This window comes from Charadrius vociferus, unplaced genomic scaffold (assembly GCF_000708025.1).
Source record: "Charadrius vociferus isolate BGI_N301 unplaced genomic scaffold, ASM70802v2 scaffold209, whole genome shotgun sequence".
Taxonomy (NCBI): Eukaryota; Metazoa; Chordata; class Aves; order Charadriiformes; family Charadriidae; genus Charadrius; species Charadrius vociferus.
In genome coordinates this window covers 361,407-381,254 of record NW_009660387.1, presented here as the reverse complement: position 1 = coordinate 381,254, position 19,848 = coordinate 361,407, and the positions used below count along the sequence as shown (strand labels likewise).

The following is a 19,848-nucleotide window of genomic DNA, read 5'->3' as shown; positions in this document are numbered from 1 at the left end:
GGAATGGTCCCAAAAAAAGGAAGCGGCTTGGAGTGAAAGTTGAAGTTCCATAGGGTTGAGCAAGTTTATCTGGCACCATTTTTTTTTTACCTGTTGTTGTAGGTGAAGGCATAAGAAGATCTGGTTTTATGTTCATTTCTGACACAGGTAGCAGCAAGTGTAACCCTGTTCTACAAGTAACACATTATGAATATGTAAGAATACAGATGACTTTTAAAAACAAATTACAGTTAGCCTACATTTTGCAGATAAAAGTTCCTCTAAAAAGTAAAAGAAGAATATGTGTATTTCAATTCTATCACATAAATAATCAAAATCAAAGTTAAATTCAGGGTTCTCTTTGCTACTATAAGATTTATTTTTTTTTACATAAAAGATAATTTTTGTGTTGCATGAATGTGAATATGTAGAAAGAAATTGAGTATTTCAAATTAACATAACCTCTGTCAGGCTACTGAAAGTCAGCGCCTGAAGTAACAAGCTGCAGTGATGGCAGCTGCCAGTTCTGTGGCATGACAGAAGCAAACTTGTGTCTGTTCAGACAGAATTAACGTACTGCTTCAGACTGTCTTGTTCTGTGAATACTGTGTCAGAGAATCTTCATTTTAGCTGATAAAGTACTTCCTGAAACCTTCTGTTGAAGTAGTTTTGTTGACTGTTTAATTGTACAGCATGTTACTCTGTAAGGAACTTGAATGCAAAGGTTGATTGTACTCCTGTCCTGCAATACACAAAGTGTATCACACAGAAAAACGTTCGAACCTGTGGAGGGCTGTAACCTGTAATGCTGTAGAGGTCACAAATTAGAGTCTTAAATATGCTTCAAACTTTCATACAGGATGGGGCTGTGTACTGTAGAATTGTGCTGGGAAATGAATAGCAGTGAGCTTCAGGCATAGTCCTTAACAGTGAAAAACAGGGTTTAAAAGAACAAATTGTCTTTAAACAAAGATAAAGCCCCTGCTGACTGTGATCTTGTTATTCAGTGTGTTTTCCAGTAGGATTTGTTGCCTTCAGGGATGTGTTTCCTTGAGGACGTAGAATCCCAAGGAAAGAGGCACCCATGGAAAGGTCATAACATTTTGCATGGAAAAGATGTGAAACAGAACTGGCAGAAGAAAGAATGGAACAGTCTCTCAGTTATCTTAATTGGCTCTTTAATTTTCGTGCTGCTTTGATATTACTGCTTGTGAATATTATTTAATTCAGTAGGTCATGGATTTCTTTCAGACTTGCAGCACATGAAACCTCAGGGGTAAATGGAGTACCACAACAGGGAGCTGTGAAAGGTAACAGAGCATCAAGCCTATTTGTTGGTAAACGTTGCTGTGCAAGGGGCAGCACCTCCACCCGAGAATTTTTAGATGGTACAAAAACCTAAAAGTGATGAAGAACAGTCTTCTAATATCACTGTGTTGCATATGGTCATATTCTTCAGAAAGCAAAAATAAAAAATATAAGGGCACTTAAATGATTACTTTTAGATGTTTCAATTTGGGGATTTAATAATTGAGGTTGGCAACCCAGTATCTATCTGTGTGAATTACAACTGAATCCTCACAAAGTGTGTATTTGTGCTGAAAGATCATGGGTTTTTCTGCTCTAGCAGTTCAGTAGCTCTTTTTTTAACAAAAGTTTCTCATTTGCATCACAGAAACTTAGAGATTTTGGATAGACAAAATACTTACTGATTTCCCTGTGTAATCTAACTTTGATTACATTCAAGATTAGACCAGGCAGTGAGGCTAAATTTCTGCTACTTGTCATGTATCTAAATTTTTCAGTGTGAATGGGGGTTGCGTTCGGACAGTATTCTGACTCCTCTTACAGGAAATGGTTAAAAAGGAATTTCTGCACATCTGAAAAACTAGTCAGAAGAGAAGAGTTTGTTGTTTTGTCTCGCCTGCCTGATTGTGGATTAGGCTTTGGGCTGCCTGCTTTTAAATATCAGAAGAAACGCGTTCCCTTTGTACAGGCAGAAGACAAAAAGTCTCAACTCCTGCGAAGCTGGTCAACTGATAGTGACACTACTTGACATGTTGTGGGTATTATTTTCATAGCACTTATGTTCTAGCATGCAAAATCTAAAGTAAAACTTGTGTTTTTAAGAAGCAGTACTATTCTGTTAATTAGCTATAATGTCAATTTATGTTTGCTATATCAAGATTTGTTAATATATCAGTTGTGATTGTTAAGCTTTTCTAGAGCAAGCTCTTAATTTTGATTTTCTGTGGAGCAAATGCAGGACGGGTGCTGAGGAGTGCGGCTGAAATGCAAAGTATTCAAAAGTCTGGAAATTCCAAAAGTTACAATTGCTGTGGCGTTTTACAACTTTTTTAAAAAAATTATTAGAAAATTTCTATTATGTTTCTGCTTATTGCTGAGTGAAATTGTTGGAGGTTGAGGTACTGGAGGGAGGGGACAGAGTTAATTTTTATCACTTCAAAATAAAGCGTCCCAGCAAAAAGAAAGCCCATCACTAGGGCACATACAGATTTTGCCCTGTTGAAAATGTGTTGGTGTCACATAGAAAAGCATTCTATTGAGGACAGTGGAGAATGAACCAGTTGATTCTGTTCCACAAGAAACCACCTTTGGTATGGTCCCTGAAGGACTTAGGGTTGCAGGGCTGCTGAAAGACAACAGCATTGTAAACAGGCTGATTTTCTGTCATTAAAGTTGTGTAGCTAACTGCACATAGTAATGTGTTCTGTACCACAGGAGTATATAAAGCCTGGCTGGAATTGTCATTGTTTACTTTAATCTGTGATCTGTGCAAACAGGTTTCGTGTTCTGCATTTTCTTAAACATTTTGTAAAACATTCATGTAAAGGTGTGTTGGATTCTTATGTCCAAGGGAAAAAGTGTTCTTGTTAATGCATATAAATGAAACCTCTAAATTCACATGCTTTCAGGAGACAAACATGGAGCTGTAAATTCCTTCTGAATTGCTTCTGCTGTAGCTATTGTTTAGGTGCAAAAGTATTTGAAAGGTATTGCAAAACAGTCTTTTTTCAAAGATTGCAAAGAAGGTAGGACTGCTTTACCAGTTCTGCTGCATTAATGCATAGTATACACATTGGTCCGCTTACCAGCTTCTGCTGTGTTCTGACGGAAAGCTTCTAATCATCTTCTGTAACCAGTAAAGACTAATTATTGTTGGAGTTAATGTGTTTTTTTAATCGGCTTATTAACATAATGCTAAAAAATTCTGTGCAGACTGAACACACAATTACTAAAATTGGAAATGAGAGATATGATATAATATCCTGGATTTGTCTTTCTGTTTATATGAGTACATACCAAACAAGAGACTTTAGAACGAGATGTAAAAAAAAATCTGTGAAAGCATTGTTGAAATAGTATGTTGAAAAAATTAAACTGTAAAGCAAGTACTAAGAGCTACTAATACTTCCTTTGTTTCTGGATTTACTTACTATTACTTGACATGTTTTTAAAGATACATATCTTGGTTGGATGTTATTATTATATTTGCTTCGACTACATAAACAGTTAATGTGGAAATAGTACTTCTGATAACAATTTTGTACATAATATTTTAATTTATCCTAAGGATGCATTAGAAATACATAGTAACATGTGAACCTGAAGAAGATAAACGGTTCATGGGGTATTAGTGTGTCTGTATTTGTAGATTTTAAAACAGTCTTGTCATTTTACTGTCTTCAGTGTGTAGTAATTGCATTTTTCTTGTCTATTGTAATTTGTGCTACTACTTTGCAAAATAATTTAGTGTTATAATGCATTATACTGGAGAGAAATTGCATGGCCTGAACAAAAGGTGGTTTCCAGATGAGATGGGAAAATAGACACTGAGACATTTAAGTGCCATGCCTCAGTGGGAAGGCACTGCGGAAAAATAAATACAGCCTTGTTTAGTCTGAACTTCGCCTTGATTTTTTGCTAAACATTCTTAGAGGTACTTTGCTTCCTACTTGCCTTTTTGCCTCCTTCCTAGTCTCAGAAGATAACTTATCCGTCTTTGATGGTGAGAAAAAATGTTTCTCTAAACTGCCGGTTGTTTTGGATGATGATAACATAGCAACTTGAGTGAAATCAGCAACTTCAGCAACTTAGCTTTTAAACAATTGTTAGAAATAACTAATAAAAATATTTCCTTGCTAACTTTTCTGTAATTTGCTTAACAGGATGCGTGTGTGACTCTCTTAGAAAAATATGCTCAATAATATTCTTGTTGGGTATCGTGCATTTTCAACAGCGCCTGCTGTGCTTTACTCAGTACACAGTGCTTGATGCAGTTTCTAAACAGGTGTATAAATGTGGTACTTAATTATTTGGGGTTGCTGGAGTTTGGGTAGGTTTTGTTTACTTACTGAAGAAAAGGTAAAAACAAGTAATTGTGTATGCAATTATCTCGTGAACTATAAGCTATCAGAAGGCTTTTATTTTAAAAGCTTCAACAGTTGTCAAGGCTGCTTAAGCTGTTGAGCATAGCAGCATTTTGGCAGCACAATGTGAAGTTGTTGGGTGTGGAAGAAACTGATTTAGCTTGACTTTCCTACTTTTCTTTCCCCAAGATAGTGGTATAACTGTCCTGCAGGCAATGTTTTTTGGAAGTGACATGGTTTCTTCTTTTTGTATTTATTTGTGTATGGACCTGAAATGTTCAACATGTGCATTAGATTGTTAAGGAACACAAAGAAAATGATGATGATACTGGATTGTATTTATTGCGATTTACATCTGTTCTAAAACCGAATGGTATTTCATGTGAGGAAGAGAAGAGGGCATTTCTGTAGCGTGACATGATTCCCTTTTTCAAACACCTGAGGTTGTCCTCAGGCAGTGATGGAGCTGTAAGCTTCTCAGAGAAAGCTCCTGAGAACTCCTTGCTGAGCAGCCTAAATGGGGGGTTCTTATCAACTCATCCTTTACAGTATTAGGATTTGCTGAAGGTATCAGAGTCCCATGAGTATTTTGTGTGTTTGTTTACGTACACTATTTTGAATTTCAGTTGAATTTTGAGTATTTCCAAAGTTGAGAGATTCCACAGTTTCCCTGGGCAACTTGTTGCAGGGTTTCGCCACCCTCACTGTGATAAGAATTTCTCAGATATCCTAAAAATAGCTATTGGTATCATTTTTATGTCTTGCGTTTCAAAAAAGTAGTCTAACATAAATGGGAATTAATTACAGGAATGACCATTTTTATATTGTTTCAAATGTAAGCCAAAAGTTTTTTTATTTGAAAACAGTACTTCCTACGGTGCCTTTTTATTCTGAAGTATACATTTGTTTCTTCAAAGCATGCACAATCTTTTAGGTTTGTATGAAAGAGAGTGTGTAGTAGCCATATCTAGTTTGAAATTGCAGATAGATCTCTCTCCTGTTGTGTTTTGCATAGTTGAGGGCATTTTAAAAGTTTTTTTTAAAAAAATAATTAACCTGGAATGCTTACAATTTCCTATTTAAATACTTCGGCATTCTTCTGTCCGATAGAAAATCCTAGTAAAATAAGGGTACCTTTTTTTTTTTTTTTTTTTTTGTGAGCCTCCTTTCTTGGAAAGATTTGGTTTTCTCCAAAGATTATGCTTTTGTGGCTTTCTATCTTCGAGAGCGTTTTCCCATATTCTGAGGTTTATTTAAATTACTGTTTGATGATTGATTTATTGAGGAAAGTGGGATATGCAGATCAATTTGATTTTATAGCAGAATGTATAATTTACAGCATTTATTCAAGATTCATAGGATCACTTCTAGCAGAAGAATATAGTTTCTGTAAATCTGTGGAAAAAGCATGGGAGGTTTGCAGAAACCCTTAACCTCTTGACCTTTCCCATGTCATCCTGTGAACTCTGAATCTATGGCAGGGTTCAAATCAGGAAATGTTTAAAAATGAAAAGCCAAAACCCTAAGCTGCTAGATTTTGTATACAAAACATCTGTGGGACTTGCAGTTTAACAGTCGTCTTAATCATGGTAACATAAGCAGGCTATTGTTAGCACTCATCATTATTTTGTATAAAGTAGCATATGATTTAGTACTTTGTTTTCTTGCTATTTCAGCTTTATGACAAAATAAACACAAAATCTTCACCACAAATCAGGAATCCTCCAAGTGATGCTGTACAGAGAGCCAAAGAGGTAACGGCTTTAAAATATATTTTTTACTTTGAAAGTTTGACTGTATTTAAAGTGGAATGATTTTTTTTCTTCATTAAGATACGGATATGTATTCTGGCTTACAATCTGAATTATTTCTGGAATTCTACCACTGCTTACTTAAGTTACATAACACGTTGCATAAACTTGCAGAATTCCATTATGTCTGTAAGGATTATATATATTACTCAGTTTCATCATTTAACCTTTGCTGCAACAACAGAGGTCTTTAAAGGAATACTTCTCTTTGGTAAATGCAATATCTTTCATGTTCAGTTTATATACTACTTAGTCACAAAAAAGATATGTTTCCAGGTATTTTGAAAAAACAAGTTTATCATAGATAGTTCTAAGAGCAGAGCTAGAAGTGCAATGAAGGTGGCCCATTAAGATGAAAGATGAATATGCAAAGGTGTTCTTAATTCTTGTACCTGACAAACAGTATTTGATTTGTTTATTTATTGAAAGTAGTTAAAAAAAAAAAAGTTGTATTATATATTATTAGTAAAAAAAGTGCACTTGTTCAGGGTAGTGTCATAGGAAAACATTGTTTATAGTGCTATTAAAATAGAAGGAACAGGGAGATTAAATAACTGCAGTCACACTGATAGACACCCTGAAGTCCTATTCTGCAAAATTTCCTCGCAGTTAGTCCTGGGAGGTGCTTCCAGAAGGAGAATACTCCACTTTCATTGTCCAAGTAGTTGCCTGTGGAAACTAAAGGTGAAAGTATCAGGTTGCAGGCAAATGCCTTCTGCTTCCTTCTCCCTCTAATGATAAGCTGAAATCTGGAGCTTCAAGGTAGGGTAGCAGTTGGAGCACCTACGCTTGATGTCTTTAACAATTTAATTTGTGGAGAGAAGGTTTTAAGAGTATCTTAATTCTGCTTTTAAACTGATTGTTTTAATAAGTTGAGACCATGTGTGAAAGTAGCAATAGGTGGTGGTGATATGTGACACCTGTAAGTTAGTACTTCATTTCTGTCTCCATATATTTAGCTGTTGGAGGAATGCTGTGAGTTGAAAAAAAAGAGCAACTGTTTCCTTCAAATTTCTGCTTTAATCTCCCTCAGAAAGAAAATGGACAGGAACTATTTTATTAACTTGGGGGGGGGACACATTTTCCTAGGCCCTTTCCTGTCAAAATGTTCTTTGTATAATCATTTGGAGATAAGCTGACTGACCAGTGAGGATTTTCATTTGTCTGATTAATAGCTTTATTTAAAGGAATGTTACTATGGGCACATCTCCTACTTGGTTTGCAGGTATTGGAAGAAATTTCGTGTTACCCAGAGAACAATGATGCAAAGGAGCTAAAGCGTATTTTAACACAACCTCATTTCATGGTAAGCAAATGCTACTCCTGTTGGGGGTGGGAGGATGTTGGGGTTTTTTTAATATTCTTTATAGTAGAAAACTGAATTTCAGCAAGTTCTCCCTAAAATTTGCAGGTGATGAAACTGCATACAATACAATATACCTATTAAAAATATTTCTAATCTTCTGGTCTGGCAAAATAGTTTCTATTACTCCTACTATTGGGCTCCATTACTGTGCTGAGAACTGTCAGCAGTTTGGAGTAATCTAATTATGGAGCAGTTTCACTGTCTTTTTGGGGGAAACTGTGTTGCACATAGAAAGAATGAATTGGTTTGGATGTTCATAGGTAGAGCTGGGGTCCTACTTTTTCTTTTTCTCAAGGTGGTCTTAAGATAAAGGTGTATGAAATCATTGCAAAATAAGTGTTTATTTAACATTATTTTACAATAAATCAATAGCTTGTACAGTCTAGTGAATTTGTGCTACATATCAACTTCTACTGTGTCTGTTTCACAAACCTGATTTGTGGGCAGTCATTGTCCTAAGTTCAGGGGTATGACTGCTTATTAACTTGGTTCCAGTTATTGAGGTCCAGTATTCTGGAAATACTTAAAGGATTTCTTTTGTTCATGCTCTGGATGAAGTTCATAAGTTCAGAAATAGAAGTGTTCGCTTAAATCTGCTATACGCTATTGTCAGTTTTAAATCATGAATTTGACTTTCCCTAACATAAAGATTATATGCAGGGGGCTTTGTGGAATTTGCTTACCTGAAAGCTGAAACTGTAGCTTTGGGTGCATTTATTTTAGTACTTTAAATCAGATCAGGAGTGTGTTTTTGAAGTGAATCTCCTGATCGTCCCCTTACAATGCTTTGGCTTGTATCATGTAAGAGTCTCAAAGCATGCAAACTAGACTCCATTCTGATAAAATTAAACTCGAAGATATACACCAGAAGCTCAACCAGTGTAATCCAGCAGTTGATGGGCACTTAGTCCACAGGGCAAGATGGAAGCTGGTCACACGTAAAAACTCCTGCAATGCATTCAGTGTGTACATTGGGTCCTCACTAACCCAATTGTTTTACTTGTTGATCCATCCCTATTTCATTGCACTAATTGCTAATGCAGACATTGGCTTTTTATGTTGTACTCAGAAACACACTGATATGTCATTGCCTGGAGATGATACCTATCCTGAAGTCTGTAACAAATGTCGTTCAACGTTTAACAGGAATGCTTGCTTGAAATAGAACATAAAACAAGGTGGAATGGTACTCAGCCATATTGTAAGAACGATTTAAAAAAAAAAAAAAGGGAAAAAAGTCCAATAACAATACTCTGTAGTACTCAACTTCTTTATTTGGAATCTAACGGGTTCATTTGACTGACTTTTTTGCATAATACCACACAGTATTACAAAAACAGGCACTGTGGAGAAAGAGCATTTATTTAAGTATGTTATTTTCAGAGTAGGCATCAATAAAAATGATTGTGGCATATAAAAACTTAATGTATCAAATCAAGTGACAGGAAAAGTGAGTTGGAAATCGTATTTTCTAGGTATCTCTAGTTCCACCTGATATCCTCATAAACTTAAAACCATCTGTCAAAATTCTTTTGGTACAATTCTATAAAAGCTAGGGTTTTTATATGGAATAAGCTGCAGTTCTATAACAAGTATTTTTGATAAGGAATATTTTCAGTAAGTTAGTCTATGGCATCCCAAGCTAAATTGCTAGTTGATGGAGTTCCATCCCTTCTCCCCATGCTTCATCCTCTCCCTTGCAGTTATTCTGACATCACACTTCAGTATTACACTGTGCTAAGCTAGTAGAAAACTGCTCCAACAAAACAATGACCAGTTTAGCAAAAAGAACTAGGGATAAGTGGAATACTGCGAGAGCCAGGGAGGAGTGGCACAAACATGTAAAGCAGCAGTTGAATCAGTATATGTTGCAGTGGAACCATAACTTTAGGGTGCAGATATCAAATAGTCTACAGATGTCAGAGGCAATACCATCCACTCCCATCATTCCCACTCCTGCTCCCAGACACACCTTTTATAGGGTGGAAATTATTCTTATGTATGTGGCATTCTGCCAAACTTTTCTTCAGAGCCAAAGCCTTTAAAATAGATACTCTTAAGAAGGGAAATAATTGTATAAAACAATATTGTCAGCCTATGCTCAATGTGTTTACCAAGCATTGTACAGAGCAATACTCTGGTCAGTAAGTTGCTGAGCTCTGGTGCGCAGAGACTGAAGCAGTAGGATGTAATAAGTAGGATCATGTGCGTTAACACCTGTGTGATAACAGAGTATTTTACTGTTATTTATATTATTATTTAATCAGAAGACAATGGTGCATAGTCTGTCTCGTTTACTTAAACGCAGTGTTAGTGGTTTAGACTATGTATAGACCTTTACAGAACCAAAGCCAACAAAGTATGTGTTTGTAAGTACTCTTACTGGGACTCAGATCTTCGAGTCCAAAGGTTTTTGTTTTAGTTGTATGCCTTATGGGTATGGGAATAAATTATTAATTTAGTCTGTACATGCTTAACATTTTAATTTAAAGAAATGTATGTAAATTTTGCATAAAGGTTTTTCAGGAGATAATTAATTTAAGAATTTTTTTAAAAGATATCAAGTACCTCGTTTGTTGTGTATAAATTTCAAGGAGCTTTTGTTCCATTACACAACCTTGAGTAGTTTTTCAAATGTGCTGGTTTTATCTGTAAAAGGTTCTATTATATATGTTTAATACGTGGCAGCAATTGAAATGTTTGCAGTACTGGGAGACTCTTACGTAATTACATGTTGGAAGCTTTATCCATCATCATGTGCCTTCCTACGCTGTTCTTTGCAGACAGTATATAGTAGAAAGCAGTTGTTCTCACAAGTTCTTGCTTGTTTTCAGCAAGATTATCATGTTCTGCAAAGGAAAAAGGGACAGGAAAGAAAATCTAAATTACCAAAATTAACAGAACTGCATGAAAACAAGTGTCTTTAAGTAAAATCCAATAGCAGTCTTTGTATTAAATGTTTTCAGTATTTAAATTGAGCTTGCTGTACTTTAATAACTGGTGTTTCTGAATTTGTGTTAATTTTTGTTAATACATTCAGAAGTCATCTAGTATAATTATGAACCTTTAAAAATGTTCAAATTACCATAGTTTAATCTCCTGCCAGGTGTATATTATTGCTAAAAGCACAGCAAGTATTTGGTGTGAAATAAATGTAAGGCCCTGAGTTATGTAATAAATGTAATATTAAAGCATGGAGAGTATAACAGGTACAGGCAGGTGCGTGAGGTTGAATAAGTAGCTTTGAGTAGGTTGAGCTGAAGGAAACACAGAAGATCACCCTACTCTGTTAAAGAGTGCTTGCACACAAAGCCAAGACCACACACGCTCTTACAGTGGATGTTTTTTATAACCACCAGAGCTGAGGCATGATTGCATGTGGATGCTCTTGTCTTAGTTGGGACAACTGCAAACAGTTTTCAGATACCAGAATGAGAATTAAGCTAAATTCCTTAACCTATATAGGAGCATTCATGCCAAAGTTTACACCCAATTAAAAAAAAAAACAAATTAAGGATTTTTTTAATTAAAGTGGTTTAACTTACAAATATGGTCCAGATCTCTAAATACAAAATGTTGCTTCAGTAGTACAGACTAATGCAGAGGAATTGTTGCAAGTTTGAGCTTGGTGACAAAATAAGATGGAAAAACAGAAAATGCAGATACAGTTTAGCGTTTAACTAAAAATAGTATTTGTGTAGGGCTTGAAACACTGGAAACACAGGAGAGAGTGTGGACAGAACATTGCTAGTTTAGGGAATTCCATTCCATCATTATAATGCTGAATTCCCAACTGTAGTTTGAAAGTGATTTGAGGAAGGGTAACTTAAACTGTTTATGAAGTTATCTTTTATAACAAGGTACGCTTTAGAAGTGCTAGCTTGGGAACAAGTTTAGGATTTTGTAGAGGCCTCAAAAATCCCATTTCTGCCTTGAATTCCATTCCGAAATACATCTTGTAGTTTTATCACTTTTTTCAGTTTAAGTTTTGCTTAAACATTTTAATTGAAGACTAAGACGTTGCAGAGTCAGATTTCTCTGCCAGAACAAATTCTAGATGGTCAATCTCAAGCCTTGCAAGATTGATGGGTTTTGCAAGTTAAGAGCTAAGAGCATTAAAATGAAAATTAGCAAGATGTTAACAATAAAATAGATTGACCTAGCTGCGCTGGTGGCTGATATCTCTACTGTTGTAGATATATTGTAAGAACTAGGCTTGATTTATCAATCCTTATCTGAGAAACCCACCCATTTGGGTGTAGAAGCAGGATCTCTCTCTGATCCCTGATGAGTTAGTACAGGAGTAGAACTAGCATGTTCACATATAAATCGTATTTAGTTTTTGGACAGAAGCAAGCTAGCTATAATGTACTCATCTTTAAGACTTGAATAGAACTGTGAAATGGATGTGATACGGGGCTCTTCAAGATATCCTGGAGACAGTGGAATGTCATACCATAAAAAAGCCTGGTACTATTGAATACTGCTTTGCAAATGTTTACACTTTGGCCGACTTTTATAATACTATGGTACACTTCTTACAGTTACACAGGCCTCATGTTTTGGCCCTAGCTTAGAGTTCTTTCACAGCCAGTGGTTCTGATTATCAAAGATATTTAAATACATTTAATCAATTACATGTTGTACCATTCTTTGCATCAGGAAACAGAGTAAAACTAATTAAGTAGTATTTCAGCACTTTGTTGGTTTAGATTGTAATTTTTATCAGGTGGATTGAACTCAGTGTGGGTGTGCTGGATCCGTGCTTTAGGTGAAGGGGAGATTATGGAATTGATTATGCTAGTAAACAACGAAAAAAAGTATTTCATTCTTTCAGTCAGTGCCGATCCACAGTCTGTCTGTATTAGAATGAAATACCACAGGATCTGAACACCTTTTGTTTTACTAGGGTAATTTTTATAGAATAGTTTGCTCAGAAATGTAGCTTCCTAATTCTGTGTCTAGGCATATAAATAAAGATGGATTAATTCTGACACCTTGCAGCTGTCAAGAAGGCAGGGGAGAGGGAAGCAGCATCATTCTCATTGACATATCTACAGTAGAAAATCAGGTTTACTCATGCAGATTTTAAAGGCTAGATATGTGTGTATGCATTTGCAGTCTACTGAAGTTTATCTTAGACTCCTTTAAAGGAAAAGTTCCTATATAGAAAGTGAGGTACAAATATCTTGAATTTCCTTTAATTTCTGGAAAGCTTAAAAAATATTTATGAGGAATTAGTGGGGGGCATCAGAGATGATGGAAGTCTGATATTTTGTTGCTGTAATCTCCTCTAGGCCTTACTTCAAACTCATGATGTAGTGGCACATGAAGTTTACAGTGATGAAGCGCTGAGAGTTACACCTCCTCCCACGTCTCCATATTTAAACGGAGATTCTCCAGAAAGCGCCAACGGCGACATGGATATGGAGAATGTAACACGAGTTCGACTGGTGCAGTTCCAGAAGAACACAGATGAACCGATGGTACGGAGGGAACCTCAGTATTTTTTCTTGACTCTATACCAGTAAAGACCAGTATTATAATGATTTTAATGACAGTTTCTGCACTTTAAAGTAGGGTTGCCAGTATAACTGGAATAGCTCAGCAGCCATTGTAGATATCTGTACTCCTGTGTATATACGTAACTTAAAATGCTATGTGTGCATTCATACTACTGCTGTACCACTAGAGCTGTTTTTGTTTAGAAACAGTCTTCTATTAGGTATAGCAGATTACACTTTAAACCAAACTGGACACCTTGCACTGCAATACAAAATTACACTTTTAACAAACCAGAATCTTACATGCTTATATATTAAATTATTGCATCTTCACTTATAAATAGCATCTGTTTTCATTGCTCATATTTAAGTGAGCAGCAAGTTTTGTTTTAACCTTAAAACTTATACCCTGCCTTCAAACTTTTAGAAAAAGTGACTGTTCTTAATCACTCAAGAATCACACTGCTTAATATTTTATTTTAAGAATATAAACTTTTTTTTTGTAGGGAATCACTTTAAAAATGAATGAGCTGAACCATTGCATTGTGGCAAGAATTATGCACGGAGGAATGATTCACCGGCAAGGTAATCATGTGTCATAAATAGCTTTGTCTTCAGACACAATTATTTAGATCATTTTGTACAAACCAGGTAATGGTACATGCTCCTCATTTTAACTGCTACTATTCCATAGTAGTGTACCTCTGTATCTGGATGGAGTTCTGTTAACTGCCTTTGTTACCTTCCAGTTGCAGATGTCTTTGAGCGTTTTGAGATGAGGCCCCACTGTGTTTCATTTAGGCCTTAATTAGGATAATGGGAGTATAGCTCAGTAAGAGATTGAAATGCCAACAATTCCTGGAGGTATACCTATTTAATCCTCTGTTTAAAAAAAATAATAATAAAATCCTTAAACTAGTTACAATACGTTTCCTTGCAAAAATGGAAGAGCTTTTATCAACAAAAAATTTAAATTTCTCCATATATTTTCACAGAATTCTTGAACATATTCGTACTTCTGATGTTGAGGCTGATAAAATGATTTGTGAAATAAAAATGTTTCTTGTACCTAGCCCTTTAATCTTTATTTTCAGTTTTCACTACTATAGCAAACCCTGCAGACATGCATCTTTTCTCATCTCCACTCTACTCCTTTTTTCCATTTTGTATGTCCAGATCAGATGTCAAAAAATAGGTGGGCTTTGTCCTACTTTAAACAGGTAAACTTCCTTGCTAGGTTGTTAGCTGCAAGTTTGGTTTGCACCCTTAAAAGGGTTACTTTAGTTTTTCCAGTTTGCTATCTTTTTATTTTGATGGACACAAAGATTGTCATCATTTGTCAGAGCAAAGTTCCTTTCAGCCTACTGTTTTATTTCAAAGGAAGCTAGGAACAGATACTGAGGAAGACAAAACATGAAACAGGGAAAGGGTACAGTAATCCTTTCCCTGATGTATTCACTTTGTCTCCTTGACATGATCAAACCTGTCAAGAAGCAGAAAAGGCAAAACTTTTCATATAAGCAAAGATACAATTCATATAGACTTCTATATTTCTTTAGAGGACCCTCGGAATTGAAATTTATTTGACTTCTAAAAGTGAATATTAAAAGGAGATTGCTCTAAGGTTGCAGGAAGAAGGTTTTCATCCAGCTGTACTTAAGTAGTGGTAGGTAGGTAGGAGGGCAGACTTTGACCTGCTTAGGAGACTGGTTGACAGAGTCCCTTGGGAGACAGTCCTGAAGGACAAAGGAGTCCAGGAATGCTGGACAGTGTTCAAAAAAGAAATCTTTAAGGCTCAGGAGCTAGCCATCTCCATGTGCGGTGAGATGAGCTGCAGGGAAGACAACCAGCCTGGCTAAACCAAGAGCTTTGGCTGGAACTCAGGAAGAAAAGGGAAGTTTATGGCCTATGGAAGAAGGGACAGGCTACTCGAGAAGACCACAAAGATTTCATGAAGCCATGCAGAGAGGAAATTAGAAGGTCCAAAGCCCAACTAGAACTTAATCTGACTACTGCTGTAAAAAATAATAAAAAATGTTTCTGTAAATACATTAGCAACAAAAGGGAGGACTAAGGAGAATTTCCATCCTTTATTGAATGTGGGGGAAACATAGTGACAAAGGATGAGGAAAAGGCTAAGGTATCTAATGCCTTCCTTGCTTCAGTCTTTAATAGTAAGACCGGTTGTTCTCTGGGTACACCACCCCCTGAGCTGGAAGACAGGGATGGGGAGCAAAATTAAGCCCCCAGAATCCAAAAGGAAATGGTTAGTGACCTGCTACAGGACTTAGATGCACACATGTCTGTGGGGCCGGATGGGATGCACCCGAGGGTACTGAAGGAGCTGGCGGAAAGCACTCACCAAGCACCTTTCCATCATTTATCAGCAGTCCTGGCTGACTGGGGAGGGTCCAGTTGACTGGAGGTTAGCAGGTGTGACACCAGTCTACAAGAAGGGCTGCAAGGAGGATCTGGGGAACTACAGGTCTGTCAGTCTGACCTCAGTGCTGGGGAAGGTTATGAAGCCAATCATCTTGAGTGCCATCACACAGCATGTGCAGGACAACCAGGTGATCAGGCCTAGTCAGCATTGGGTTCATGAAAGGCAGGTCCTGCTTGCCTAACCTGATCTCCTTCTATGACAAGGTGACCTGCTGAGTGGATGAGGGAAAGGCTGTGGATGTTGTAGTCTACCTAGACTTCAGTAAAGGTTTTGGCACTGTTTCCCACAGCATTCTCCTGGAGAAACTAGCTGCTCATGGCTTGGATGGGCATATGCTTCACTGGGTAAAAACCTGGCTGGATGGCCGGACCCTAAGAATTGTGGTGAATGGAGTTAAATCTGTGTGGTGACCAGTCCCAAATGGTGTTCCCCAGAGCTCTGTATTGGGCCCAGTTCTGTTTATTATCTTTATCAACGATCTGCATGAGGGGATTGAGTGCACCCTCAATAAGTTTGCAGATGACACCGAGTTGGGCGGGAGTGTCAATCTGCTTGAGGGTAGGAGCGCTCTACAGAGGGATCTGGATAGGCTGGATCAATGTGACAAGGCCAATGGTATGAGGTTCAACAGGGCCAAGTGCCAGCTGAATATGAGACAGCAGTGTACCCAGGTGGCCAAGAAGGACTATGGCATCCTGGCCTGTATCAGGAATACTGTGGCCAGCAGGACTAGGGAAGTGATCGTTCCCCTGTACTTGGCACTGGTGAGACCACACCTCGAATGCTGTGCTCAGTTTTGGGCCCCTCACTACAGGAGGGGCATTGAGGTGCTGGAGCTTGTCCAGAAAGGGGCAACAAAGCTGGTGAGGGGTCTAGAGAACAAGCCCTCTGAGGAGCAGCTGAGGGAACTGGGGTTGTTTAGCCTGGAGAAAAGAAGGCTCAGGGGAGACCTTATTGCTCTCCACAACTACCTGAAAGGAGGAGGTAGCGAGGTGGGGTCAGTCTCTTCTCCCAGGTAACGAGTGATAGGACAAGAAGAAATGGCCTCAAGTTGCACCAGGGGAGGTTTAGATTGGATATTACGAAAAAAATTCTTCACTGAAAGGGTTGTCAAGCACTGGAACAGACCATCCAGGGAAGTGGTTGAGTCGCCATCGCTAGAGATGTTTAAAAGTCATGTAGATGTAGAGCTGAGGGACAAGGTTTAGTGGTAACTTGGCAGCGTTAGGTTTATGGTTGGACTCAATGCTCTTAAAGGTCGCTTCCACCCAAAACAATTCTATGATTACATGATTCTATGATCCTCTGCAGAGCATTGTTTCACATGACTATGTTCCATAATGGGGGTAATAGAAGTTTTAAAACCTGTTAAAACTGGGTAAAAAAAATCCAATTGCCCATTAGAACTCTTCTTTTCTTTTTAATTATACAGTCTTTCATTTCAAAAAATTTGGGAAATTTAACCCATTCTATATTTGCTTCATCTAGCTGAGGTAGCTCTTCTGCACATAGGATTATTTAAAAATGAACTATACTGTTCAAACTATAGTGTTTCCATAGTATTGTCATCCTTATTTTTAAAGTGTTTATAATTTTGTTAGTGCTGGAGGTTCTTCTTAGCTTCACTGCTTCATTCAAAATACTTATATTTAGAATATTTTTATTGAACAGAACAACGCAAATGTAAGTTGACAGTGATCTCAAGCACACCAGCTCTGTGAATACTATTGACAGTTCTGTGGCTTTTACTTGTTTTGGGTTTTTTTAACGTTTTTGTTTCTGCTGTCTCCTTTTGCTATGTGGCAAACTGCCAGGCAATAACAGCAATGACTATAGATCTACTGGGAGGGCTACAGAAACTGTATAATTTCAGGTCTAGCAATATTAAGGACAAAGGGCACGATTTCCAGTCACAAAGTAGTAACTTCTGTGAAGTCTGCCTCCTGTCTCTATGCCAGCTGTATCTAGTCCAGCAGATTATAGCTGTCCTTGTTCAAAAGGTGGGGAAGTTGAAGTAGGGAGACAGGCTTGTAAAGATGCTTTCTACTTTCACCCTCCAGAGGACTGAGCTCAATGAAAATGAAACACCAGTTTCAGTCATTAAAAATTGTCTTTTTTTGAAAAAAAAAAAAAACAAACCAAAACTTGTCTGCTTTTTTAGGATAAATAAATGAATTGTATCTTAGATCTCAGGTGTTTAGTTATGTCTTGCCTTTCACCTTTGTGCCTTAACTTAGCTCAGTTGTCCATTCACTTCTTACCTGTGGATTCTGTTTAGACTACTCATGCTATAAATATTATTTTCAGGGGATCTGCATATAGCCTGAGTTATCATCAGCTCTCAGTATCTTAAACCATAGTTTTTTTACTGCTGACTGGTTTTGGGGCATTACGTGCTTAAATGTGAATTCATTCTTAAGATGTATTTAAGAAGAGGTCCCAATATGGCATTTAAAAAGATTTCCAAAGAAGAGAGAGGACTTATTGGCTGCCCATTTAACGTCACCAGAAAAACAGCTGTTGTACATTGTCTGTGCTACATTCTTGAGGTAGCTTAATGTAAAACTCACACCGATTTTATTTTTTTTTTTTTTTTTAAACACCGATGCCCCTGATAATGTTTATTCAGTTCTAACAAAATATGGTGAAAATATGATTATACGTTCACAGCCTTTCACTTTCCAAGCAACAGAATTTTCTTTTGGCTACAAAACATGTTTACAAATAGGGACTCCAAGAATTTGTTCTGTCTTCTTCCTAATAGGGTAGGATTTCTCATACTTCTGTGCAGAGCAAGAGCACACACCTCCTAAAACTGTCCTCACTCTGAGTTGCAAAGACAAAGAAGGAAATCATTTACGCCAGAAATCATAGAATCATAGAATGGTTTAAGTTGGAAAGGACCTTGAAGATCATTGAGTTCCAACCCCCCTGCCATGGGCAGGGACACCTCCCACTGGACCAGGTTGCTCAAAGCCCCATCCAGCCTGGCCTTGAACACCTCCAGGGATGGGGCCTCAACAGCTTCTCTGGGCAACCTCTTCCAGTGTCTTACCACCCTCAAACTGAAAAATTTCTTCCTAATGTTTAATCTAAACCTGCCCTCTTCCAGTTTAAAGCTATTTCCCCTTGTCCTATCGCTACATGCCCTAGTAAAAAGTCCTTCCTCAGCTCTCCTGTAGGCCCCCTTTAGGTACTGGAAGGCCACAATAAGATCTCCCCGGAGCCTTCTCTTCTCCAGGCTGAACAGCCCTGACTCTTTCAGCCTTTCCTCATAGGAGAGGTGCTCCAGCCCTTGGATCATCCTTGTGGCTCTCCCTGGACACGCTCCAGCAGGTCCGTGTCCTTCTTATGTTGGGGACTCCAGAGCTGGATGCAGTACTCCAGGTGGGGTCTCACGGGAGTGGAGTAGAAGGGCAGAATCACCCCCTTTGAGCTGCTGGCCACACTTCTGATGCAGCCCAGGATATGGTTGGCCTTCTGGGCTGTGATTGCACATTGCTGACTCATGCTGAGCTTCTTGTCAATCAGCACACCCAGGTCCTTCTCCTCAGGGCTACTCTCCAGCCATTCCCCGCCGAGCCTGTATTTGTGCTTGGGATTGCCCCGACCCAGATGTAGGACGTTGCACTTGGCCTTGTTGAACTAAATAAAATACATCCAGTCTTTGTTATTACAGATGTGTTATACATCAGTAAGTCATGAATAGCTTTAGTTCTAAATAAACACTGCACTGCCAATAGGAAAGGAACCAAAAGCAACCAAAATTAGATGGTTAAGCATAGGTATCATGGGATCTACAAATGGTGCAGAAGAATCATTACTCAAAGATGTCAAAAATACTCTTTTCCAACAAGAATATTTATAAAGAGTAAAAAGTTTCTGCAGATAATAAAAGTCAATTCCTTCAGATTGAAAATTTCTTCCTGTGGTTTATCAATGCATACACCCCCCAAAACAGAATGACCATCTACTGCTAAGTGTCCATGCTTTATTCCCAAGTTTTATGTATACTGCTCCATTCCAACCTAGACAATTCTGTGATGTCATTCTAGGCATGAACAGAACAGTATTCACTTCTGTCAGAGTAACAGAAATGGGAAATGCTCCAGAAGAGGGGATTTTATTTAAGTGCACTATTGAAATGATTTGATACAGGGATATTACTGAGTCTGATTCTCATTCTAATATTTAATTCCATCAGATTTATATTTTGTATAATACCAAAGACTCTTTATACTATTCTAGGGCATATGCTGTTTCTGATTCAGTATTATTCTTTAATAACAATTACACTCACTTCAAACACAATTTAATTTTGCCCTGATACAGTCAACACAGAGCCTCATTTTTT

General features: G+C 37.6%; 1 protein-coding gene across 4 annotated transcripts in view; it reads left to right on the top strand.

Annotated features, from left to right (window-relative positions):
* The window catches only part of CASK (calcium/calmodulin-dependent serine protein kinase (MAGUK family)), a 162,489-nt gene that overhangs the window by 108,812 nt on the left and 33,829 nt on the right, over positions 1 to 19,848 (top strand). For all 4 annotated transcript variants that reach the window (XM_009893282.1, XM_009893281.1, XM_009893280.1 and 1 more), the window contains 4 exons: positions 6,047 to 6,124; positions 7,407 to 7,487; positions 12,845 to 13,033; positions 13,558 to 13,636. In XM_009893282.1, the coding sequence (XP_009891584.1) occupies positions 6,047 to 6,124; positions 7,407 to 7,487; positions 12,845 to 13,033; positions 13,558 to 13,636 (427 nt within the window). The remainder of the gene's footprint in view (positions 1 to 6,046; positions 6,125 to 7,406; positions 7,488 to 12,844; positions 13,034 to 13,557; positions 13,637 to 19,848) is intronic.